Consider the following 24709-nt stretch of genomic DNA (forward strand, 5'->3'; position numbering starts at 1 on the left):
CTGTAACATCAGCTCAGAGACGACGTTGATGGAGTCGATACAAAGTTGCACGTACACACGCTCCTTTGCTCTGCAAAGGAGCGTTCTCTTTTGTCTGGTTGCACATGGGACGTGAGCGCATGCGTGCGATCAGTTTCACACGACACCCTGGCATCGCATCCAAGCCAGCACGCGTTGACACGTGTGCAGAGAAGGGGCGGAGGGGAAGGCATACGTGTGTGTGTGTGTGCGTATGTGTGGGTGGTGGTGGCCAGGGGAGGAGACGGAGGGTGGCACGTCTCCGGCTTGTGCGCTATCCTCTCCAGCCCCACTTTTTTCCCCCGTTCTCGGCAAGTAGCAGCACGTCAGCCTTGCGGCGGTGTCGAGGTGGGGGCGCATCGGAGGTGCGAGGCGGATCAGTATTGGGGCAGGGAAGGGAGGTACCGGGGTGGGTATGCAGCGCAATGCGGCCCTGCCAGAGGCGGCCCCTTGCCCGCTGCGGTCTCCCCTTCCTCCCCAACCACGCCTTCCCCTCTCGCTTTCTGCAAGCACTGCAGCTCTCTGCTCCTCTCGTAACCATTATCAGCTTTTTTGCCCTCTTTTTTCTCTCTCTGGGCACATACACAACGGTTGCCGTTTGCGCTGCTTCACGCCCACGATGTGGACAGCCGTCACATACGACCCCCCGTTCCATTCCGCATGAATGTGCGAGCCACGCGCGATGGGGTGGCGGAGGTGTTTGAGCGGGATCGAGTGACGCGGATCATGGAGCAGGGACTGTACCAGCGGTATACCCACCCGCTGCCGTCCCCGTGCTATGGTCGCGCGCGTGGCGGTGGCTTTGTGAAGGTTGAGAGCGACAGCGCCACTACGTCCGGCCTGGCCGCCAAGTCGCCCTCCTCGCCGCCTCGCCTGACATGCCCGCTGCACTACACGCTGCGCCCGTGCTCTCGCACGGCGTACTGTCTTCATGTCTCTCCTGTCTTTCGTGGCAACTCTGCAGACTCCACGTCGGCGAGCGGTGCGTGGGGCTCTGCATCGATTTCGGCGCTCTGGCAGTCGCAGGACGACGCAGCTAGCGTGGCGAAGGCCGTGGCCGCAGAGTGTTGGCGTCACGCTGCGTTCACGGCACTCACCCAGAGAGATCTGCGCCGATTATGTGGGCTTCCCGAGGAAACCGCGGCCGGCGCCAACGTACGCCTCCACTGTCGCACACCATCATCACCCCTTCTTGCCGCGACGCCATCGGCATCTCTTCTCCACCGATCCTCTCCGCCGCTCGTTACCCACCAAGAGTTCTCTGAGATGCCTTCCCGGTGGGTAATGCAGAGCCTCGGAGAGGTGGATCGGCACACGTTTCACACCTTCGCTGAGTGGAATTGCCGGCACCGCGTCACCCCGCTCGACTTAGGGGCTACCGTCGTGAAGCAGGCGACGCATGCTGAGTCAGCCGCCCTCCTGGCTACGGACTCCGCCCCTGAGGGCGGCCAGGCTGCATCCCAGGCGTCTTCGGCGGCACCGTTGTTTTTGCCGGTGCAGACGGCAAGCGAACGGGGCGGCGGTGCACCATCGCGCGCCTCATCTCTGAGTCGCACGTCTGCACCTTCGCCGCGGGCGGGTCATGTGCTGCGCCGTCAAGAGAGCTTCCGTGTGTGCGCGACCGCAGCCATGGGGCGCGGGGCGTACTGGGTGGACATCGTGCCTCTCGCCGCGGAGGAAGAGTGCCAGCGAAGGGAGGAAAGAGCGACGACAGCCCTGACGGCTGCGGTCCCTGTCCTTGCCGACACCGTGAACCACGGCATCCCTTGTGAGCGGGTCGACCGAGATATGTTGCTGCTGCACCCTCCAGCAGCGCTTTACGTGGACCCTCTGCTGCCGTGTGACGAGCTCTACAGCGAACGCGGAGTCAATACCAGTGTCTACACCTTCTTCCTACGCGCGCTCCAACAGCAGCGGCAGCGCGAGCTCGCAGGCGGTCGCATCTCGCGCGATACCGCCGCCTCTGCCCGCGACAGTGACAGTAGTGGTTGCGGCGCTGGCAAGGAAAGAGGTATGGTCGACTTGCCTGCAGCAGCTGCTGTGCTGGCCGTACAGCTTTCTTTGTGCGCACGACAGCGGCGCCTCGAGCTGGCGGAACGCATCCATCGTTCAGGTGCCGTAACCCATAGCGCATCTGGGTTGCGGAGCACATCCTCGACAGAAGCCGCCGGACCTGCCGAGGCAGGCACAGCTCTCAGCTCTGCTGAATATTGCGGGCTTCGCGCACCAGCGGTGTCGTTACAGGTGCGCGTGGACCATGCTCGCGGGTCTGTGCAGCTTCGCGCGCTGATGATGGAGGAAGCGGTAGACAGTACCAGCGAGGTTCCAGCAAGCGAGTTGGACGCAGGAGGACCTGCTGCAGCTCGCGCCTCACCGACGCTGGCCCGACCCCACCTGCACGACAAGGCAGCCTCTGCTGCCATCTACCGCAAGCGAAGAAGAGAGGACGCGGAGGAAGTCGATGAAACACTGAGAGGGAGCCACCTTGCTTCCACCACCACAGCGACTCAGTCGCCGACGGTGGAGGTGCTGCTGCGCTCTGCTTGGAAGTTGGCTGCTCTGTATGATATGACGCGCTCCGCGGCGCTGGCTCAGCGAGAGGCGGATCGAGGCGCCAACGAGGAAAGCAATCGGGCGAGGATGCAAAGCCGCGCAGAGGCACATCGGCGCACTCCTTCGCCGCCTTCATATTCGTCGCGGCTCGCGACGTCACTCTTGGCCCGTCTTACAAGCACTCCACAAGCGGTTTCAGGTTGGACGGCGCCAGAGGTCTCTGGCGCTCAGAGTCAGGCGTCCTGCAGCTCTCCCTGGAGCACTGTGGTGGTTCAGGAAGAGAGTGTACCCCCGCCGTGCACAGAACAGGCTGCCGGCGCAGAGGCCTATTCTCCAGCCTTCTCACCTCAACCGATCGACCACCACGTCGCCGCTTCTCCTCCTTCGCCGCTGCCTGTGGGTGGCTCAGCGGCGGATGCTCCCGCGAGCAGTGCTATCCCCCGCACCACTCTTAGTACGAGCACCACCATTACGACAGCAGCAGAGTCCGCCTTTCTCGCCCGACTTTTCACGCTTCTCCTTCGGTATGGTACGCTCTTCGGGGAGCGTGGGTATAACCAAGGCCCGCAAGCTGCTGTGCCACCGCCAGTGATGGAGCATCTCGCCGCCGCCTTCGAGATCAGCGCCGAGGCCTTCGCGTCACCGCTGAACGCGCAGCTGCCTCAGTTTGGCTCTCTGTTCCCAGACACAGACAGACACTTTGGAAGCTTGGGCTCATTTTTTGACCTCCAGTTCGGCGGTGCCAGTGGCCACCTTGACACCCAAGGAGCACCAGTTTCACCTGACGGCGCTGCGGCGCCGCCGCCCGGCTGCCACGTCGAAGTCAACCCGCCCTTCGACACGACCCTTCTTCGTCACATGGGGGCGCATCTGCTGTCGTGTCTGACGCGTGCGCAGGAGTCGGCGCAAAGCCTCCTCTTCTTAGTTGTACTGCCCAGTCATGACTTGACAGAAGAAGAGAAAGCAGCGGTAGCCGCTGTGGAAGGCACGCAAACGGCAACAGCACGGAGGCCAACGCAGACGGCAGCTGCGAAGTGTCTTGGCAGTGATTGGCAGCACCGGAGCGGAGCTCCCGCTTCTGTTTCGGCGCCGCCGAGTACTGACCGTACCCTCCGTGAGTCGCCCTACTGCCTCAGCCACGTCCTTTGCGCAGCGGCGGAGTCAGCCTACGTGGACGGTCACCAGCACCTCCTACAGAGCCCCTTCTTTCGTATCGAGACCCCAACGCGACTGATTCTTCTCGGCAACGCTGCGGCAAGAGCGCGCTTCCCATGCGCGGCCGCCCAGCTAGAGTCGGTGCGTGCGACTTGGAAGGAGTTGACGGAAAGCGCGCTGCGGCCGCCGCGTTGAAAAGGGTGCGATGCGAAAGTATTCTGCGCGTGTGTACGAGCGGCAACGTGTGGCTCTTCCACTGCTTGTGCTGCCTGCGACCAGCGGCTGGTCGCCCGGAGCGTATCGTTGATGACGCCGGGGGGCGGCGGAGCTGCTCACGCATCGCACAGCTACATGTCTACACATTCCCCATGAGCACGCAGGTCAGCACGAAGGCGATCGCGGTAGAGTGCCAACGTTTTCAGCGACTGCGTGTGGACGCTAGGGAGGGTGGGCCTTATAGGAAACACCGCACCACACGCGGCAGGGACGCCCGCACAGGCTAACGAGAGACGCCAATGAGGGGCAGTGGCGGTGGCAAGTTGATTTGAGGTGCGGAGGAGGGCCTTCGGGCGGAGCACAGGACAAGCGCGTGCTCTTGCACGAGCGGTTTTGCAGTGATTCGACAGCATCGCTTGTTGCCCACCGCGCTGTCGTCGGCGAAAGGCGTGCGCGCGTGCGTTTCAACATTTCTTGCCCACCTCCCTCATGATGTGGCTGGCTACCGAAGTGTGCGGTGTCAGGGCCGAGCACACACATATGCGTTGCGTGTCTGTATGTGGGGGAGAGGGAGGCGACATGCAGCCGCGCAGTTGGCTCTCTCAAGTACGGCTAGGGATCCTTTGGTGTCAGCGGGGTAGCCTGGGCAGGGGACCGTGCTGAAGGGGCGTGCGACCATGACGCGACGCGTGCACCGACTTAGTGCGAATCGTGTCGCTAATGCAGGGCATCAAGGGTGGCCATAAGCTCTCTTTGCCCAGGCGCACGCTTGCTCAGAGGGGCCCTCCACCTGCGACGCCCACGCCTACGAGAGCCGAGCAGATCCCATGGAGGGGGTGGAGGGCCCCCCGCCCCCTGCTACTACCGACTCACGGCAGCGGCTCATCTGTTGCAGCGGATGTGCGCCAACCACCCATCCGCTGCCCTCCCTCGGTGGTATCGACACAACGGGCAGCAGAGAGGGTGCCCCCCGCTGACCGCAGCGTTGCTCTGAGCGAGGCCTCAGGTGACAAGAATGCGAGCAGTGCGCGGACGTGGGGTCAGGAGAGGCTGGCGTACGGCATCGCATCGGGGGCTCAGGGGCGCGAGGGTAATCGTCGGAAGAGGCGCGAAGAAATATCCAGCAGCCGACCCCGAGGGGAGAGGCACGAAGGGTGCGGCGCTCGCCGCATCCGATCCGGTGGGCTAATGGGACGCATGTATGATGGGGGCATGGCGGAGACGCCTCGAACGACGCCACCGAGTCCTCCCGGCCCCAGTGTGACGGACCTCCAGGTCATACTATGGCATGCCGCGGCACGGGGTGAGTCGAGGGGACGCATGACGTACAGGCAGGGCGCGAGGGCGCGAGGTCGCAGAGGGCCCTGGCCCGAAGGTGGCGCAGCGCCTCCTCTGTGGCGCCATCCGGCATGCACGCGGACGATCCCCTGTTACCCGCAGGACAGAGACCGCCGCTTACGCTCTCGAGCAGGGCGCTGGGCGCGATCCTCTTGGATCGACGCGTGCCGTCCACCCGAGTGCGTCTGGCGCCGACGGTGCAGCACGCACCCGAAGAAGGGACCACGAAGGTGGTGAGGAGGAGCCCGCTAGGCGCATGGCCCCGATTCCGCGGCAGGGGCGGCTTGTCCTAGACGGACGGCGTGTGGCTGAGGTGGTGTGCGCAGCAGAGGCGCATGAGCTGTGCTGGCGCGCGTGTATTTGTGGCCTTGTACGTGTGTCTGTAGGGGAGACGTTGAATAAAGCAATAACAGAGGGCCCTTCAGCTTCGCTCGGCGTGTGGCGCCGGCCAGCTACTCCCTCACGATCTGCTTGTCCCTCACGGCTTATGAGCGTATGTGTGGGATCGCGTCTGCCGTTGAACATTCCGGGAGGGAGCATGAGCGCCTTGCTGAACGCAATGTATCCACCTAGCCGCTGCGACGCAACCAGTGACCCTTCCATCGCTCTTCCGCCGTCTTCCCTCCTCCTCTATTTCGGACAATACGATACATTCACCCCGTGGCACAAGCCTGCACAGACGGCGCTACGCGTTCCTCAAGGAGCAGTCCCCCCCCCATTCCTACCTCCCTACATACATACATATATATATATATATGTAGATATATCTATATATGTGTGTATGTGCATGTATATGTGTATGTATAGCATCCAGCGATTGATATCGGATCGAGCGGAACGACGAAGGCGAAGCAACGGAGGGAAAACTAAACTGCGCTCCCTCGCTTCCTCCCCTCTCCTCTCATGCGTGGTGATGTGCGCATAAGTTGGCGTAGACGCTACACACACACACACACCTCTCTCGTCCGTGTACCCCTGCGGTTTCACCCCGGCGCACGCTGCTCGTGGTTGCTCCTCTCTAGCCCTCTGTGCTCCTGTGGTCTTCTTGTGGGCTCCCTGCCATCATCGGCTCTCCTTTTTTGTCTGTTTTCTCCCCGTCTGCGCGTCTCTCTCTCTGTGTGCCTGACTGCCTGTCGATGACATTCTATCTCACCTCTCCTCTCTCTCGTATTCCCCTCGCCTTGGCGGTGTTTCGGTGACTCCGCCGTCTCCGTTCTGTGCCACGCTCGCTTTCTCGTCATTCTCGTTGATCCCCTTCGTCCGGTGACCCGTCCCCCCCCCTCCCCCTCTCATCCGCCTTTTCTTCCTTTCCGCCTCTCCCGCGCTTTCGCTGGTGTACGTGTCTCGTCCACGTCACTCCTTACTGCACCCCATCCCTCCCCCATTTTCTTCTTCATTTCAAGTTTGCTGTTGTCGCTCTCCCCTCCCTGCCACCCGCCCCGCGTCTTGGCGATTTCCCCTCTCTCATTGGAATCTCCCCTCTCTCCGCTCTCATTGCTCTTCACCTACACCGCTACGACGCGTGTGAATTGCCGCGCGGCATACCCCCCCCCCCCCACACGCACACGTCTGCTCCTCCCTCCACCGAGAGAGGTAAGCTGGCTGCCGCGTGCTCACGCGCGTGCCGGTGCGGGCTCTCTCATCTTTTTTCTTTGTTCAGCTCCTCCAGCTCGTTTGGTGCGCACCTTCAATGCTGCCAACCATCTCGAAGCGCGATCGTGCACCGAGGCCATTGCACAGGGAGCCTCCGACTGCTGTACCTGAGCGTCCAGCCGGTGTGGGTGGTGAGGCGGGAGGCGTAGCCCTCGCAGTCGATGTGCGAACGCCACTTGCGGCTGAAGGGGCGAATGCAGAGCGGTCTTCACGCAGGCGAGGTCACCCGGTACATTCGAGTGCCTCTACCAGCTCGGGCTTCCACGACACCGCTGCTACCCACACCCAGACTGCCCCCGGAAAAGCCGGAGAGGTGACCCATGAGGTTGGCGACAGAGGTCAATCGCAGTGCAACCTTCTAACCACTTTTGCCAAAACATCGGCCACGGGGCCGGCGGCCGTTGGCGCACCTCCTCTGCAAGATAATTTTGCTTCTTTCGGGGAAGCGGACTCGGTGGACGGCACGCCCCAGACCAGGCGCGCCCCCACACCTGTCCAGTCGGCCTCTGCTGCTGACGCGCCGTCCGTTCAGCTTCTTCAGCAGCTGCAGCAGCTGCTTCAGAGCGGTGCACCGACGGCGATGCTGCAGCAGTGGGTGTCCCGTCAGCTGCATCAATCCACGTTGCTCGCCATCCCTGCGCGACCTGCCGCAGGTGTCATCGTCGTTCCCCCGCCATCTGCGAGTCCACTCACCCCCGCAGCCCTCTCCGCGGCGGCGCTGCGACAGCCGACAAGTCCACGTATCACCGGCGGGACTCGACCACCGCGCCGGCCCGCGTCGGCCGTGTCCTTTTCTCTATCGACCTCCCCACATCCTCACATGCATCAGCAGCAGCAGCAGCAGCTCTCACCGCAACGGGGAAGTTCTCTGGAGGGTGCCAACGCTGCCTTCGAGCCATTTCGCACCCCTTCTGCCTCGGAATCGGCTTGCACTGCAAACAGCGGCAATGCCTTCACTGCGCTGCCGCCGACGCTCGATGGAGGTGCAGGTGTGCTCGAGCCGGCGATGAGCACTGCCACGCCAGTCGTTGTTGCGGTACCCTTGGAGGCTGACATACGAGCGCCTCTCTCTGGAAACTCGCTGCCGCCTTTGACAGGGTCGGCGGTGACAGCGTCACTGGAGAGAGGCCCCTGCAGCAATGGCGCTGATCCGCTTGCCGAGAGTAGTCGCAGCAACGTCGAGTTGGGGGCTCGTCAGCGTTGCACAGGCGGTAACTTACGGAAGGCATCGCGACCGCACCTGCAGCACTCCCAGTGGCGCTCGTTTCGCTGCCATAGCAGCAACCCCAGCCGCAGCTCTCCTGTCAGGCCATCTGGCGGGGCGTGGCCAGCGGCGGCCTCCGGTGCGGGCGCGGGCCTCGCCGCCTCTGCCATCATTTTCCACTCAACGCCGTCGAGTCCTGCAGGCACCCCGGAGTGTCGCCGCATCGCCTCTGCGTTGCACTCGGCTACCAAAGCAGCGCTTTATGCGACAACGTCGCAAGTGGTGGCAGAAAATCAGCAGAATATCTCGCTGATGCTCGGGGGGCGCTTCTCGCGTCACCTCGAGAATTTCGTCCGACGCGTGGCGACACCATTGACACTCGGCAGGAGCGGCTCGCCGGGAACGCCAGCGTTGGCTGGGACAGCGAGGGGATCGGCGTACTCACAGGGAGCGTTACGCGGTGACAGCGACGCCGGCTCAGACGGTGACGAGAGCTCCATCACCAGTGCGACCTCCGCGCTAGAGCGCCTTGACGCGCCGCATGTCTCGTCGATTGCGCAACAGACGCGTTCCCTCACAGCGGCGAGCGTTCCTCTGACGGTTGCGGAGAGGAGCGCCGTGGCGGCGGCTGAGTTTCCGACTGGCCGCGTACCTGCAGCGTGTGTGCCTGCGGTTGATTCCACCTGTGGTCCGGCACGCGAATTCATTGTCAAGAGCTCGCAGCCGGCCGCGGAGCCACCGAGGTTTTCCGGGGCGGGCGCCGAGGTCTTCGGAAGCAGCAGTGCTGGGGTGTCATGGCGACCAGCTCATGGTATCGTAAGCAGCGACGGCAGCTCCTTGCCCATGGTGCCGTGTGACAGCAGCACCACGTCTGCTGCTCCACCGCCGCCCCATGCCTCTGCAGGGCCTGCGTCGGTCCACTGCTTCAGCAATAGTACCCCTCCTGAGCCATCCACCAATTCGGATGCGGAGGCGCAGCTCAAGGTGTCGCTGCGCCAGCGGGAATCCAGCAGTAGACGGTCAGCTGTGAGGGCTGCGCGCACGCCGCTAGCGGCCACCGAGGCTGGTCCTGACGATACCGCGGCGCCAGTGGCAGCTGCGGACGTGCTCGACGTCGTCTCCCTCATCGAGGTGGACATGGAGGCCATGAGCGCGTCCTGTACCCCTGCCCAGGAATCTGCCTCGCACAACACCTCTTTCCTGCTCAGCGGCGGTGACGCGCACCAGTTGCCACGCTCGTGGGGTGGCGCTGCCGCCCATGCCGGCGAGCGCAACCACCATAACCCTCAACGGGGATGCATCTCAACCGTGTCTCCAGTGAACACCTCCGCCTCTCCGCTACTGTCGGCGCATGTGTCACTGATCCCGAGCTCACCGGCGGCTGCCTTGGCGACGTCGCTCTCGCAGTTTACCTCGACATCCGCGGCGACTCAATGCGCGCGCCGGGCGTCCGTGCCGCTGCGGCGGACGACCAGCTTCGTCTCGATCACCAGCAGTCACCTCGGTTGTGGCGGTGCGATCGGGGGGTATGGCGCTTCTTCGCTTCTCCACCTCGCTGGCCGTGACTCTGCTTCTTTGCAGGATGACATACCCAGTCTTGGCAGCGGCCACACCGCTGGCATGTCCCTCGGCGACGGCATGAGCGGCAATCGCCGGCATCCTTCCTCCGTGCTTCACCTAAGTCGCTCGTCCGTGAACGGCGGCGTGGACCCCATGAACGGCGTCATGGCGAGCTTCATCCTGGATGACATCAGCGGTGCACAGCGCCGCTCCGGCCCACGCTTCCTGCGCTCGTTCTGCCGTCACACGCCTGTGCGCGTCACGGAGAGCGTGACGCACGAGGCGCTGGAGGAGCTCGGGGTACCCTTCATTGAGGGCATCGACCAGGCCTCCGTCCCAACAAACGTCTTGACGCTGATGGACGTATACGGGTTCACGGACAGCTGCTCTTTCTACGTGGCGATGTGCCTCAATGTGTTCCTGCGCTACGCGTTCGTGCAGCGCTTTGGGTGGAGTGTGCAGAAGCTGAAGAGCTTCCTCGAGGTTGCTGCAACTTACTTCCGTGGTGGCAACCCGTTCCACAACCCGGTACACGCCGTCGACGTCGTCATGGCGGCTCACCAGTGGGCCAGCGAAGGGAGTACCAGCGCCGCCCTTTCCGATGACGAGGTGATGACATTTTTGTTCACCGCCATGGTGCAGCAGCTCGCTCACACCGGCGCCGACAACAGCCTGCTAGCGCGGCTGAAACACCCGTACGCGATGCTATGCAGCTACGCATCGCCTCAGCAGGGCGCTACTGTTGCGCTGGTGATGGCGTTACTGAGTCGACCGGAGCTGCATTTTCTTCCCGTCCCCTTCCTCGCTACAACTCGTACCACTGGTGCTGGCGGTGCTGCCGACCCTGCCGTTGTGCAGGAATGGACCACTAGCCGCGAGTCGCACATGTACGACATGCTGGCTGACCTCATCATGGCGACGGACGAGCGCAACCATGCGACGCTGAAGCAGGGCATCGTGCGCATGGGGGAGGAGAACGCGCGGCGGCACGGCTGCATGTGCGCCTCCGCCCACGCCGACCGCTCCCACTCTATTCTCTCGCGCCACCTATTCCGCACCGCTTCGCAGACTGACACCTCAGCGCAGTTGCAGTACCCCTCCCCCTTGGGCAGCTTCTGTCTGAACTGCTGCGCCTACATCACTGACACGCACGTACCCACCCTGCTCAAGGCGGTGCTGCACTTCATTGACTTTGCGTACCTGTTCCGACCCTACCCGGTGTACCTCTCCGGCAACATCGCCTACATGGCAGAAGTGTATCGGCAGATGGAGAGGGAGTATCTGCTGCTGCAACGCGTGCAGAGGCAGCAGCTTCTCAAGGCCTTGACGTGGAGGGCGGGTGGGGAGAGGCTGGGCGAGGAAGCGCCGTTACAGCCATCTAGCCCCCAACGCTTCGGCACTCCCTTCTCCGCGTCAGCCGCGGGCGCGTGCACGCCGGCGGTGACGTTGGCTACGGCGCTCCTGGCGGAGCAGCAGCCTTGGCGACAAGGCGTTGCTCACGCCTCCACCATGACCTCGCTGCAGCGCAACAATGATGAGGCCGTAATAGCTACCGACACCATGCCGCCTTCGTGCAGTGAGGCGGCCGCGGCTCTGCCGAGCGAGATGACAGCGAGCCGCCGCTGCGCGTCTCGGTCGCTGCAGGGACAAGAGAAGTCGATGCAGCTGACGAGTATGCCACCGGAGGAGGACGTCACCTCCGCGAATCCACGGAGAAGTACGACCCGCGCGCAGCCCCTCAAGGGGCTTGGCCGCGATATCGTGCTTATTAGCCTCGAGGACTTGTGCCTGCCGTTCCTCGAGCAGCTGGCCCCGTACATGCCGGAGGCGTGGGTGGCCGCGAGTTACCGCAACCACCAGACTCTGATGAGGTCTTTGCCGACTCCGGAAAAGTTTGATGAGATAGTGAATCGGTTGCTGGATATGGGCGAGGAAACAGAGGCGGAGAGGCTTGAGGAGGATCGCAAGAAAGAGGGCGAGCTCGATGATGAGTCAGATCCTCTTACGTCTGAGCGTCCTTTTACGCTGCCGTGGCGGCTGCTTCGACCGGTGCGCCCTGTTGCTGCTGAGTGGACGGTAAACAAGGACGGACTGGTGCGGCGTGTGTTGATGGAGATTATGAGGGGGCCCGAAGAACTGCTGAAGGAGCACGACGGGAGCTGAGGTGTGGAGTCGTAGTGGCTGTGGGGTGGCTGTCCTCCTCTCCGAACATGGTGTGATCTCCTCTCAAAAAGTATCTGTGAGCTACCCGTCAGCCCAAGCACACCCTCACACGCGCGCGCTATCAGGCGCACTCGCACCTCCAGGGGCTGAGGCGCACCTTCTTCCACCACGGATACACAGAATACATATACATATATATATATGTATACATATATATTTATGTATGTAAACTCGGCGGGCGTGAGGAACACGCGTGTGAACAGCTTTGCGTGCTACGTTTGTTATCTCCCTTTCCCTCGCTCTACTCGCGTATGTGTGTGTGTGTGTCCTTGCTCTTTCCGTCGTCGGCATATATATATCGAATAACATTGATTGGAACTCGGTGCGCCGCGTCTCCGCCTATTCTCTCTCTCTCTTGGCCTCCCTTTCCGTCCGTTACCCTCTCCTCTCTTCTGCTCCCTGCAACCGCGCCACCACGCTGCGCTCTGCATGACTGTCTCTTCTCTCTGCAACATCTCTTCGGATGCTTGATGAAAGGGTTGGCGGCGTGTCGTTCGCTATTCGTTCGCACTGGCGCCGACGTGTGCTGACCTCTGCGCTGCTGCTCAGTCGTTTCCTCGTCCGCGTCGTCTGGCGATTGCTGACCTCCTGTGCACTCTCATCATGGCCAGCGGGGAAAAGGGCCGAGGGTGTGCGTGTGTGTGTGTGTGGAGGACAGTGTCGCGTAGAAATACGCGTGCGCACAAAGCAAGCCCAGCTCCATGCGTGCGAACACACAGACACGCACACACGCGCGCGCACAAACACCTCCATGTACATACTCGTGCACATTGACCCTCCTCCCCCTCCCCCTCCCCTCTCTCATCTGTTTCAACCCTCTTTCACTCTCTTTCCTCGTTGGGCGGCAGAAGGGGGCGCCCAACCCCTCGGCGACGGCACAGCGTCTCTCCCCCTCCCCTCCCCTCTCTCTCTCTTCTATCTCCATCTCAGTGCACAGTCATCCCAAAGGATATATATATATGAGAGAGAGAGAAGAGAGAGGGAGGGGAGGGGAGGGGGAGAGACGCATGCGCAGCAGTCCGACGACAGTGGCACTCCGCGCTGAGGGGTATGTGACAATGCTTGCTGGGTGATGTGTGCAGCAGGGAAACAGGTATTCCTTCAACAACACGCTGCGCTTAGGGCTGCTCTCTTCTCGCTCCTCCCGGCCGATGCCAGTGAGAGGGAGAGAGAGAGAGCTGCCCAGTGCCTTCGAAGGCTTGTCACACGCCAGCGCCCGCCTGTCCCTCCCCATCCCTCGCCAATGCCCTCTCCTCGCAGAAGACTTCGCGCCGCGTAGCGCACATCCCCACTTCTAAGAGAGAGAGAAAGAGAGCCTTGGGGCGCCAAAAACAAATAGCCGCATAAAGCAGAGGGCAGAGAAACGCATGGGCCGCCACACATATACCACTCCACGTAAGCTCGCGTCTGACTTTGCCCTCCCCTCTTCGTGCGTGTATGGAGAGGGGAGGCCCCCCTTCTCCCCTCCCCCCGCACGTCTGTGCGCGTGAGTACCTGCCGCTGCACTTGCGCCCCATCTCTTCCTCACCACTCATGACACCTTCTCGCCACTTCTCTACCCCCCCTCTCCTCCTTTCTCTGTGTGTGCGCGCTCAGGAGACGAGGTCGCCTTTGTCCCCGCACCTCATGTGCCGCTCAGCGCAGCCCTCACACCTCGACTCGTTTTCCTTCGCAGACGCAGCGACCGCACAGCAACCGATGCACTTCTCCGCCTTCACGCCGCCACCGTCGCAGCCCTTGACCGCTTCTCATTCTCTGCATTCGCGGGGGCACACAACGGCGGCAACAATATCGAGCACCTCCTTACCCTCCACGACCGGCTCCACTGCCCCCTACGGCATACTCGCCGACGCTCACCACAGAGCTCCAGGCAGTATTCTCGGCGGCGTTGATGACATCAGCGCCAGTCGCTCCCCTTCTGCGGCGGGGGCTGCTGCGGATGCAGGTGCTGTGCCTCTGGACTCGAGTCCTCGCGCTGCAGCTGCGTCTAGAAAGACGCCGCGGCTACTGCAGAGCCACTCGATGGTATCGATGCTTCTCGCTTCTGGCGATCTCTTGCCGTGCGAGCAGCCAGTGCATCTGGCGGCGCCATCCTCGTCTGCTGAGACGGCAATGTCGACAGCATCGGCCACCAGTAGCTCTTCCGTATCCGATGACGAGGGCCCCACAATTTTCTTCCCCATTTTGCCACCGCCATCGCCCGGGCCACAACAGCGTGGGCTGCGGAAGCCGCGGTGCATACGGCTCAGCGGTGTGCCGTACATCGAGCAGACGCAGCAGCGCTGCCGCACCGCCACGGCACTCACGCAGCACCTCGTGACGCCGTCGCGCTCACCGCGTGTTTCAGGCGCCTCGGCCTCATCGCCATTACACCATGCAGCGGTTGTGTTGAGGCAACCGCGCAACTCACTCTTGGCGTCGCTGCCACCCGCTTCTTCTCCACGTGTAAGCCACTCAGAAGATCCGGTGCGGGCGCTGGGGCAGCACTTGCCTGTCGAGCCGCTGTCCTCAGAGACGCATCAGCTGCACTGGTCCATGCGAGGGAAGGCGCCTGTAGTGAACAGTGCCGGCAGCCACGCGGATGGCCGACGAAGCCCCGGGGCTAGCGGTGCGGCACTAATCCAGAACTTCAGCGGCGGGCAGCAGGAGGCAAGCAACCGCAGCGTCTCCACACTCTGGGCCGGTTTAGGAGAACTACCGGAGCACAGCATAGAGGACTACGGCAGTACCATGGACGCTGGCGATAGTGCGCTCCATTGCGTAGCTCTGTCAACTCGGCCTCGCTCCCCGGCTGCGCTTCCCCCTTCTGTGGACAACGAAACTTCCCCGTCGCTAGTGACGAGCGCAGGAATAGGAGTGCAAGCTGACGCCGCAAGCGAGCCGGCCCACCTCACGCGCAGCTCCTTCTTCGACGTAAGACCCTCGGGCGGTCTCCGCCGTTTCCAGGCGCCTCGAAGGCGGCGTTCTGACGTCGGGTCTTTTTACTGGGCGGAGCGTGTCTTCGTGGGCCACCCGCTGTCCCGCTCGTCGGCGATGACCGCAGGAGGCGTTGGCCGCCCACCGGGCGACGGAGGTGCTCCCGCCGCCGCCACCGCTGCACAGCATGCCCAAACGAGTAACTCTCTCACCATCCGCAGCCATGAGAGTGACGTGCCGAGTCCGTCGCTGTCACCGTGGCATTCGATGCCGCAAACGCACTCATACCTGTCACCGCCTTCTTCGGCAGCTGGGACAGGGGCCGCCCCATTGCTGCGCAGTGTAACGCCAGACTCCTCTCTAACTTTGTCGCAGCAGCAGCCACATACGTCTCTGCTCGCTATTTCCTTGACCGCGCCAGGGGCTTCTTCGCCGTCGAGCCCCTCAGGCGCGACTGCCGGGATACCCGCGGCTGGCGGAGGCGGCTCTTCTACCCTACCGCTAGTGTTCACCGTGATGGAGCCGACCAACGCGGACGTGCATACCACCAGCGGCGGCGGGCAACCTTCCCAGGAAGCTCAGCCGATATCCCTGCCGCCCTCTGCATCCAGCCCGTCCTCGCATCGATCGTACAATGACCACCGCGACGATAGCCTGGAGCGTGCGCTCATCTTTCAGCAGCACCCTTTCTCCACGCCTTTGGCAACCGCACCCGCGACTGTCACGCGGCTGCCACCATCCCGCACGGCCTCACTGCACGGAAGCAGAGGCGGCTCGCATGGCCGCATAGCGCACACTGACTTCGCTGCCGCGACACTTCGAGCCGCTGCGGACATCGCTGTGGTGGGTGAGAGAATGCACCACTGCGCTCGTCGTCCTCGTGGCCGTCCACCAGAGGGGTTGGTGGAGGCAGCGATATCGCCGCCTCGCTCCTCAGGTTTTCTACATCAGCCGCCGCCTGCGCTGCTCGTGGGGACGGCAGAGGTGGAGTGCCGACCGAATGTGCAGCCACTGCTGACTTCCCTCCCGGCAGCGTCTCCTGTCTGCGAGACGCCGCCGCACCGCCAGCAGCAGCCACCTGTAGGGAGGCACTGTGCCACTGAGGATGCGCCTGCCGGGCACCCAGCGCCGGGGGTAGGCGGAACGGTGAAGGCTGCCGCAGAGGCGATGCCGTTACCATCTGCAGACTCGGCTGTGCTGCTCGTGGTGCCGGGAGGCGTGTCTTCGGTACCGGCTGCTGCGATCGCTGCCATAACCAGCTTCGCTGCGAGCGCTCCAAGTTGGGGCAGTGGTGCCCCTGCCGATGCCGCCTTAGCCCTCATCGACGACGTCATAGAGGGGGGTCCTTGCGAGGAAGGGCGACTGGTGGCGACTGGCCGGCGGTTGAGCGGTGGTGGCGGCGGCTCAGGATCAGCCAAGTACGCCACCAAGAAGGTGATTACGTACTTCCCTGTCCATAAGGCAATCTTAGCGCAGCGCAGCGCCTACTTTGCTGCTCTTCTCGACCAAGGTGGCGGATGCGGCCCATATGTGCGCAGCACGCCGGACGAGTACGTGGATCTGGCAGAGCTGCCGGCATTGGCGTCAGCAGGTGCATCATCGCAGACGGACCTGCGCAGGTCTGGCGGCGTAGGCGCGTCATGCCCCATGACGACAAAGCCTCTCCACATATCTCGTTGTCTAGCTCACCTGAGCGGAGCCTCAGCCGCCGTCAGTGACACCTTCAACGCACTAAACGATACCGAGGGTATCCATTCCGCGACGACGAGTGGCGTCCAGCGCGTTCCTGTGTACAGCATTCCTACCCCGGCAACGGTGGGGCGCTTTGACGACGAGAGTGGCTGTGCCCGCCTTGGGGGCGATGAGGTGTACTCGCGCACCCGCGCTGGTGACTCTGCAGCGGCTGTTCCTCTGCCGACCTTCTCGCAAGCTTGTGTGAGTCAGCTGATTCACTACTTATACACTGGCGTGCTCCCAATCTTCTATCAGCTGCCGGAGAGGACAGAATTCAGAGGGCGGGAGCTGACTGAGGCGGCCGGCATCACTCCGCAGTCCGGCCCCCTGCGCGATCACGTCGCCAACGAATACGCGGCGCTGCTCTGGATGGGATTCTATACCGGCCTCTCCTCCCTCACCTCGTCGATGCTGAAGCTGCTCTGGCATCTGCTGGCTCTGTCGCGCAACGTATGGCCGTACTGGATGGCGGCAGTGCATTGGCACGTGCCGGAGATGCAGTTCATCTGTGAGGCGTGGATAGGGCAGCATCTGTGCACGATGCTGCGAGCACCCTCGACGCAGGGTCTGTGGCAAGGACTGCGCCTCGATCAGGTGCAGCTGTTAGTGCGACTTCGCAAGGAAGCACTCGAGACGGAGGGGCGGGCGGCGCAGACGAGCCCGACTGCAAGGGGGGCGCCACCGCGCTACTTGTCCGGGCGCACGACCACCAGCCGTGAAGCAGCAGCGGAATCCTCGGCGACGAGCCCTATCGCCACGATGCTGTCGCGTCTGTGGAAGCAGATAAGCAGCAGCGACACCGCCACCAGCGCCGGCGGCCACGGGGCGGCAAACGAGGGGCCGACGGAGCAGCTAGATGAGGGGCTGCCGCTGAGGCCATCAGCGCCTGCAGTGGCCACCATGCGGTGGCCAGCCGTGGTGCTGGGGTGCCAGCAGCTGCACCCTCTTCGCCTCCGCGGCGGCAGTAGCGGCAGCTGCGTTGGGGCTCACCGTGTTTCCTCTTCAGGCTCTAGTGCCGCTTACGCCTCTGCCGCGGACAATCATCGTGTGTCACCGGTCAGCGAGGGGACTGCCAATCTTAACCGAGCCGCTGCAGGATCTCTTCCTCCTCCTCTGGTGCCACAGCCCGCGCTCGCCTTTTCGACGCCTCCGCCGGCCCTCGACAGCGTCCCATTCCCGGCTGACACGCCTGCCCGTGCTAAAGCGGCGGCGCTGCGCACTGAACTGCGCCAATCCCAACTGACCACACGCGACCTCCACTACTTTTCTAGCGAGGTGCGCGCTGAGCCGCGCAGTCTGTCGCGGGGGCTGTACGCCATGCACTCGGCCAACGCATCCTCCACCACTACACTACACCGGCTGGTGACACAGCCCACGCTGCAGCTACTCGAAGACGGAGCATGGGAGGTTGGCGGCTGCGGCCGGCTTTATACAGCCGAGACACGCGAAGAGTTAGAGCAGCTGCAGGCCTACTGGTACAAGGCTGAGTGGGTGCAGCAGCAGCAGCAGCACTCGTCGGCGGTGCTCTTGACGGGGACTGAGGTTGTGGAGCGTCTCTGGACGTGGTGGAGGGCTCGCGCTGCAGACTCGCCGAATCAGCTGCCGGAGGCGGAGGTGCAGGTGGTGGCTGAGATGATGCGGGATGCTCTTCTCAGTAGTGCTTAAGGGGCGCTGCCATGCCCGTCCGCCCCCGATGACGCAGTGCGCCGCGGCGTCGAAGTGCTCTTGGACAAGGAGCGATATTTCTTTCACGCACGCGATGTGGGTCTGCGTGAGGCAACATGTGCTACGGTTTCATCCCCGCTCTAGGGGTGGGGGGTTGCGCCCCCGCCCCCGCTCCCGCTCACGAGCACAAGTCGCGCGTTTCCCTCCAAGGCCTGTCTGTCCAACATTGCCATCCGTCTCTATGGCTCGGCTCCAAAAGGGGCTTCACTGTGCGTCTATGCGTGTGCATCCCTCTCACCCTCTCATTACACAGATGTGTATGTGCTCGCTGCCAACACGCGCGATCGCTTCATCGCCCTCTTCCGGCATTTCCCTAAGCGCATCCTCTGCGGGCCTCTCTCTTGCTCGCTGATGTGGCCTTGAGGCCCACCGTATGGGGGACTGTGCCTTCATCCTCTCCACCCCCCACCTGTCACGCCTCTCCTACCCCACCCCTCTTCCGCACAAGCTGAGGCGCCGTGCAGCTCGCATTACGGAAGAACGACAAAAAAAGAGTGCCGCAGCGCCATCACCTCAGGCACACAAAGTAAGTTAATAGCGTACACAACCGCGTGGCAGTGTGAAGCCCTTATACGCCTGTCCTTTTCTTCTCCCCTCCCCTCCTCCTCACTCGTCCTTCTCCAGTGGGTCGCCATGCTACCCCCGCCGCTGCGCAGCCTCAATGACACGTGGGAGGATGTCCTGACAGCCTTCAAGGACTGCCTGAAGGGGGAGTCGAGGTGGAGCTGCCACTGCCTCGATGGCGTCGACAAGGAGGTCATCCTCTCCGCACCAGAGATTATGGATCCCAAGACGGATTCCGGCTTTGGCTGCGAGACGATCTACTCCCTCTCCCACCTTCTCAAGACGCAAGAGGTGCCCTCGGCGGCAACGGTGTCCACGGAAGCGGCGCTGCTGGATGTATTGGACTACATCCACGTCAAAGAGCTAACGTACCTGCAGGGGTATTCCCTCACGCAGAGCTACCTGGACTTCCCCTACTTCCTGCGTATGGACCTGCTCAAGGAGCAGCACTCCACCCTGCACGCCTACTGCCGTGGGGTGCTGCGCACCCTCGACTGCGTTCTGCGCGCCGTCTTCTCCACGACCAACCGCAGCGAGGAGGAGTTCATGCTGATTCCCCCGGAACTAGACCGTCAGCCCGACTGCAGCGTGGGCGAGATCCTGGCGGAGCTGGAGATGGCCGCGGCGAAGTCTTCAAGCCCCGCTGTAGCTGCCCGGCTGCGTTTCCGCAAGCACATCCTCGCGGCCTTTTCGATGCTGCTCGAGTCAAAGAAGCGGTCGGATGTCGAGGCGGCGTGCGACAGCTGCCAGGAGGCCCTCGCTTTACTGGAGAGCGACGTCTACACACGCTCCAGCGAGCCGGCACCGGACGCGAGGCTGCTGCGCACCAAGGAGATCGCCTTCTGGGTCAGCGTCATTACGCCGACCAAAGCGCTGACCGCGACACCCTTCGCCGATGCCATGTCCGCTTACAAGAGCCTGCTGCAGCAGCTGATGTCCTTCAAGACGCTTGTGAGGATCGAGTCACTTGACTGCATTTCGGACTTCATCGTGAACTTTGGCGCGCTGCAGCCACTCCTGCCGGTGCGCTCGCTGTGCGCCGTCGTCTTGTTCAGCCGTGACCCCAACGAATCGTTCCTCTACGGGGCCCCGCTGCACCGCCGCATGCTGGAGACGCTGACGAAGAAGTTCGGCGCCCCGCTGTATCAGAGGATCTTCGAGGGCGATGAGGTCATGATCGACGGTGTCGTTGAGTACCGCGTGAAGTGCACGATGAACCGCGTGAGGGTGACCCCCGAGCAGCGGGTGTTCCTGCGCCAGCAGACGGTGGACTCGGTGCGGCGCTGGACGACGGAGGCGTGCAAGCTGTATCTGATCTTCCTGGAGACGATGCTGTGCAACCGCGGGCTGGCGCACCGGCGCATGATGAATACGATGGCGGACCTCATCCGCTTCCAGGAGATGTCGTACACGACAGACCTTACCGTATTCCTCGCCAACATGCCGGGCGTGCCGAAGGAGCTGGAGACGGAGTGCATCCAGTGCAGCACGGTGCTGACGCTCATCTCCAACGACTACGTGCTGCGCGCGATGGAGATGATTATGGGCTTCGAGGTGGAACTGGACCTGCTCACGCAAGGGGAGCTGGTGCCGGCCATGTGGTACATCAACTTCGCTCAGCGTGCCCTGAAGGAGAACATGTCCGCCTTGTGCCTGCAGAGCACACACTTTATCCCAGCGACGCTGATCAACAAGCGCACCCACATCCCAGTGCACAACCTTGCCCTCACCACGCGCACCGCGGGACAGATGGACCTCGCCCGTGACGGTGTGCTTGATGCGTGCTGCTCCCTTTCCGATGCCACCTTCCTCTCCGCATGCCTTATGGAGAAGAAGAAACTCATCGACCTCGTCAGTGCACCGAAGGCCGCCCTCGTCAGTGTCGAGAACACCTTCAACCACCGCCTGCTCCTTTGCTACGGCCAGCTGCGCAACCCGCCTCTGCGGTCGTATGATGTGTGCATGAGCGCGAAGCTGCCCTTGGACGAGGTTAGCAGGATCCCGACCTACGCCAAGAAGGCGGCCGACGTGGCCAGCAGCGCCGCCGAGAAGCTGAAGGCCGTCATGTCGAGCAGCAGCATCGACGACGTGCGCAAGGCCGCCATTCGGCGGAATGCGGAGGGACTGGAGAAGACGGCGCACATCGTGGCTGCCTCCCTCCGTGCCTTCTCGGCTGTTTGTGGGAACGATGAGGAACTGAAGGACTACTGCGCCACGGTGGAGCGGCCCGGCCTCCCAAGCGCGCTCACCTTCACATTCCGCAAGAGGAAGGAGACCGCCACAGCGTAGCGGCGACGCGGAACGTTTCAGAATGCGTGCGTGCTTCAGTGCCTGCATGCCCGCGTTGTGGGGCGTCAAGCTCCCCCGGCCTCTCCTTTTCCTCCCTCTGTCCGCCTTTTGGAATCGCACTCTGCGCTGACGGGCGTGTGTGCGTGTGCGGCTGTCTGTGTCTGTGTGTGTGTGTGTGCATTTTTTCCTCGATAATTCATCACATCCATTTATATATATAAGGTCTCTGTTTCGCTGTGTGTATGTGTGTCAGTGTGTGTGTGTCCAAAGATGCCGTATGCTGCGATTAGCGCTATGCTGGGTGGAGCGGATGTTGGTTGTTCATCGCGCCGCATCAACCGTAACGAGAGGAACCGAATCTTCGTTGCTCTTTCGTGATGCGAGCGACCGTAAAAGCGTGAGTGCGTGAGAGGGTGCACACTCCTCGCCCATGCCATCCGTGGCTACGCCGACAAAGGCCTCCTTTTTATATATTATCTGTGCTCTCTCGGTCTCAACATTGGCGCTCAACAAAGGTGTGTGTGTGTGCCTGTGTGATGGCTCTCTGCCCCTCCCCCCTCCTCCACACACACTTGTTGAGCGCAGCGTTTAGTGGGAGGCCTTCGAAAACGCAGCATGCAGAGGCGCAGGCAAGTGAAACCATTAACTGCATGGGACACGCGCACAGGAAGGGGGTGAGAGAGGAGATGTGACACACCTGCGTGGGTGCGCGGAGGCGGGCAGGCAGGGTAGAAGAAGAAATAGTAGGTAAGGTGATGCTTTACGCATCCTTCTACACGCTGACGTGCGATCCCATTGGATCGAGTGACAGACGTGCATGTGTGCCCAGCCAGGCGTACATCGTCCTCTCAAGTAACCCCTCCACCCCTCCAAACACATTTTCACGCGCTCTCTCCGCATCCTCGCGTGAGGACTAAATGGCTGCGTGATGGCGACGGTGGAAAAGACACGTACCCGTGGCGAAGACACGCGTAATCGAGGAATGACCACGCATGCGTAGGCGCGCGCCTCTGATGTGTAGGCCGGTGCAACCCTCCGCCGCGCTTCTCCTCCCCTTCCTCTACCTCCTCCCTCCCTTTCCCTTCTCCAGTCGGCTGCCGTGACCAAAGAGCACAGCGGGCACACAGTGTCACGAGTGGGCGCGCTGCCATCTGCCGCAACTGGCGCAAGGATACCCAAGTGCATCACCGATCGTATGCGAACGGACGCGTATCCACAGACAAGGACAGGGCGCAAGCGCGCGGCAACATCTCTTTAGGGCGAGCCAGCAGAAAGTATGAGTGGTGCCCGAGTAGCTGCCTTTAGCAAGTACTTTGCCATCGGTGGGCTGTGCGCGGCGCTGGCATGTGCGCGGCACAGCGCCTTCCTCATCGCTGACGACTCGGTGCGGTTCCAGCAGGTCTGCGCGAGCGTGGCGCGCTACGCGAGTGAGGTGGCTGCGCTGGAGGAGTATTTGGGGCCAAAGGGCCTCCCCGTCGCCCAAATCCAGTCGAGCGCGAACCTTCCGTGGCCACCGACGGTCCAGTGAGGAGCGCTTCAGAGGGCGAGAGGGAAGGGAAAGGGGCATTGCTAGTCCAGCAGGTGTGGTTTTTAGGTGCCTCTTTCAACTCGAGCAGGCCGCCCCCGCTCCTTCTTTTCACCTTCCGCGCCGCCTTCATTGCACAATCACGCACGCACGAGGGAACGCATCCGCTGAACGCGGCGTCGCGCGCTCTCTCCCTCTCTCCCTCTCTCTATATAAATACGGTGTGTGCGTGCGCGTACGCGGGTGTGTGGCGGTGCGAAACAGCGAAGAAGGAAGCGGTCCCCCTGGGCGGAAGCTGGGCGCCTCTTATTGACTAAGTCGATGGCCGTCACACTTTGAAGAGCCTAGCAACACGGCCAATACTGAAGCGGCGGTGACTGCACCCCTTTCCCGCTCTTCTCCATTGCCCTCCCCATCCCCCTGACACATTGCTTCGGCGTATCATGGCGCTCCTCACTCCTGAGAGGGATTGCGGGACAAACAGAAAGAGGGAGGCCTTAATGGGATCGGAGGAGCTGAGCGCGGCTCTGCTGAAAAAAGGATGTGCGACGGCTGCTACTGCGATTGCCGCTCCTGTGCAAGCTTGCACGACCGCCATCCCTCGTCTTTCTTCCACCTCTGCTCCATTCTGGGCACAACGTTCCCCTAACGCGCACCCCCGGGGATCATCATGGCCCGCTTCACGCTGATGCGCGCGTGGCGAAGGCGCTCATTGCCTACACCATTTCCTTTTGTTCTCAGCAGCACCCCTCCCTCCGCTCGCCCCCTTTTCTCCCGCTTCGCCTCTCGTCGCATTGCAGTGTTTCGCCTTATCATCACGATCAGCATTGCTTTCTCTCGTCCCTTCCTCTACAGGCGTGGGTGGCCTAGAAGTGCTCGTGAGCGTCTTCGCCGGAGTCGGGCCGCTTTCATAGGGTCGCGCGCGCTCGTTCATGGAGGCAAAGAGAGGCGGAAGTATGCACTCGCGCCGCACCTACTAACCTCCTACAGCTTCCAAGAGGAATACTTCTCGAAGTTCGCCCACTGCACGCGCATCGCACGAAGCACACCCGTATCGAGAGATTGTCGTATGACCTTTACTGCTGCTGTGAGCCCTCCTTCTCTTCGTCCCCGACCGATTCCGCCTTACCGGTGCCGCTTGCGGCCAGCTGCCAGCCGCAGCTTCCGGTGCGTCTCGCGCGCACTCTCTCTCTCTTCGCTATCCTCTGTTGGCGCGGTGATTCTTCCTCCCCATTCACTTTCGCGTTTCGATTTCGCAGGTCTTTCCGCCTCTTCCGGCGGTGCGCCGCCGCACTCACGGGGGGGACCTCACAGCGCGCCCGCTTGTCGTGTGCGTACGGCGCTGCTTGGCCGTGGGTCGAACTTCGCTCTCTTTGTGTTCCCTTTTGTGCGCCATTTTCCCTTTTCGCGCGCTCCCATTTGGGCTAAGTGGCGGTCCCCTCTGATCCGTCGAAAACCTTAGTTATCCCGTCCTCCTCTCTGCCCTCGCGGTGACGGTGGACAACAAGCGTGGGCAACCTCTTCGCTCAGCCCCACGGATCTCTCAGGAGTCGCAGCACGACGCTGTCCTCAGCAGTGCTTTCGGCCAACTTGTCACCATCATGCCGTTGCGCCTTGCGCACATTACGACCCACTTCTTCAGCCTCCCATCCGTGCCGGATGACTCATACGCCGCTACGCGACCAGCGCAGGAGCTGACGAGCTCCACCGCGCTTGCCACGTGGGCCGCACCCGGCCTTCGCAGCACTGGAGGCCCACTGGACGGGTCCAGGCTGATGGTGGCGACGCGTCGCGGCGTTGGGGCTGGCGGAGGCAGTCACCTCCACGCTGTGGCTGCACCGGGGCGGCCCTCCTCTTCAGGCTCCTCCATCGTCCTGACTCCGCTTCTGCCGCCTGCCTCGCCTGGGTCACCGATGGCTTCGCGTTGGTCCGCCTTTTCAGTCTCGCCTAGCAGCAGCAGCGGTGGGCCGCGAGGTTTGGCTGCCTTTGCCAGGGCCAGGCGGGCTCAGGAAGACGGCAGCCTTGGGTCCCCGTCC

General features: G+C 62.6%; 4 protein-coding genes across 4 annotated transcripts; all 4 read left to right on the top strand.

The window, feature by feature from the left end:
- Positions 1-6970: 6970 nt before the first annotated feature.
- On the top strand, positions 6971-11860 carry LSCM1_05576 (uncharacterized protein; the record flags this gene model as incomplete). Its single annotated transcript, XM_067323026.1, has 1 exon — positions 6971-11860. The coding sequence occupies one exon, from the start codon at positions 6971-6973 to the stop codon at positions 11858-11860; it is 4890 nt and encodes a 1629-aa protein (XP_067179661.1).
- Positions 11861-13618: 1758 nt separating this feature from the next.
- Positions 13619-18235, top strand: LSCM1_05577 (uncharacterized protein; the record flags this gene model as incomplete). The annotated part of the gene is made up of 1 exon (XM_067323027.1): positions 13619-18235. The coding sequence occupies one exon, from the start codon at positions 13619-13621 to the stop codon at positions 18233-18235; it is 4617 nt and encodes a 1538-aa protein (XP_067179662.1).
- A 693-nt stretch (positions 18236-18928) lies between these two features.
- Positions 18929-21148, top strand: LSCM1_05578 (uncharacterized protein; the record flags this gene model as incomplete). Its single annotated transcript, XM_067323028.1, has 1 exon — positions 18929-21148. The coding sequence occupies one exon, from the start codon at positions 18929-18931 to the stop codon at positions 21146-21148; it is 2220 nt and encodes a 739-aa protein (XP_067179663.1).
- A 1276-nt stretch (positions 21149-22424) lies between these two features.
- On the top strand, positions 22425-22676 carry LSCM1_05579 (uncharacterized protein; the record flags this gene model as incomplete). Its single annotated transcript, XM_067323029.1, has 1 exon — positions 22425-22676. One exon carries the CDS (start codon positions 22425-22427, stop codon positions 22674-22676), a length of 252 nt encoding a protein of 83 aa, XP_067179664.1.
- Between the last annotated feature and the right edge of the window lie 2033 nt (positions 22677-24709).

This window comes from Leishmania martiniquensis, chromosome 17 (assembly GCF_017916325.1).
Source record: "Leishmania martiniquensis isolate LSCM1 chromosome 17, whole genome shotgun sequence".
Lineage (NCBI taxonomy): Eukaryota > Euglenozoa > Kinetoplastea > Trypanosomatida > Trypanosomatidae > Leishmania > Leishmania martiniquensis.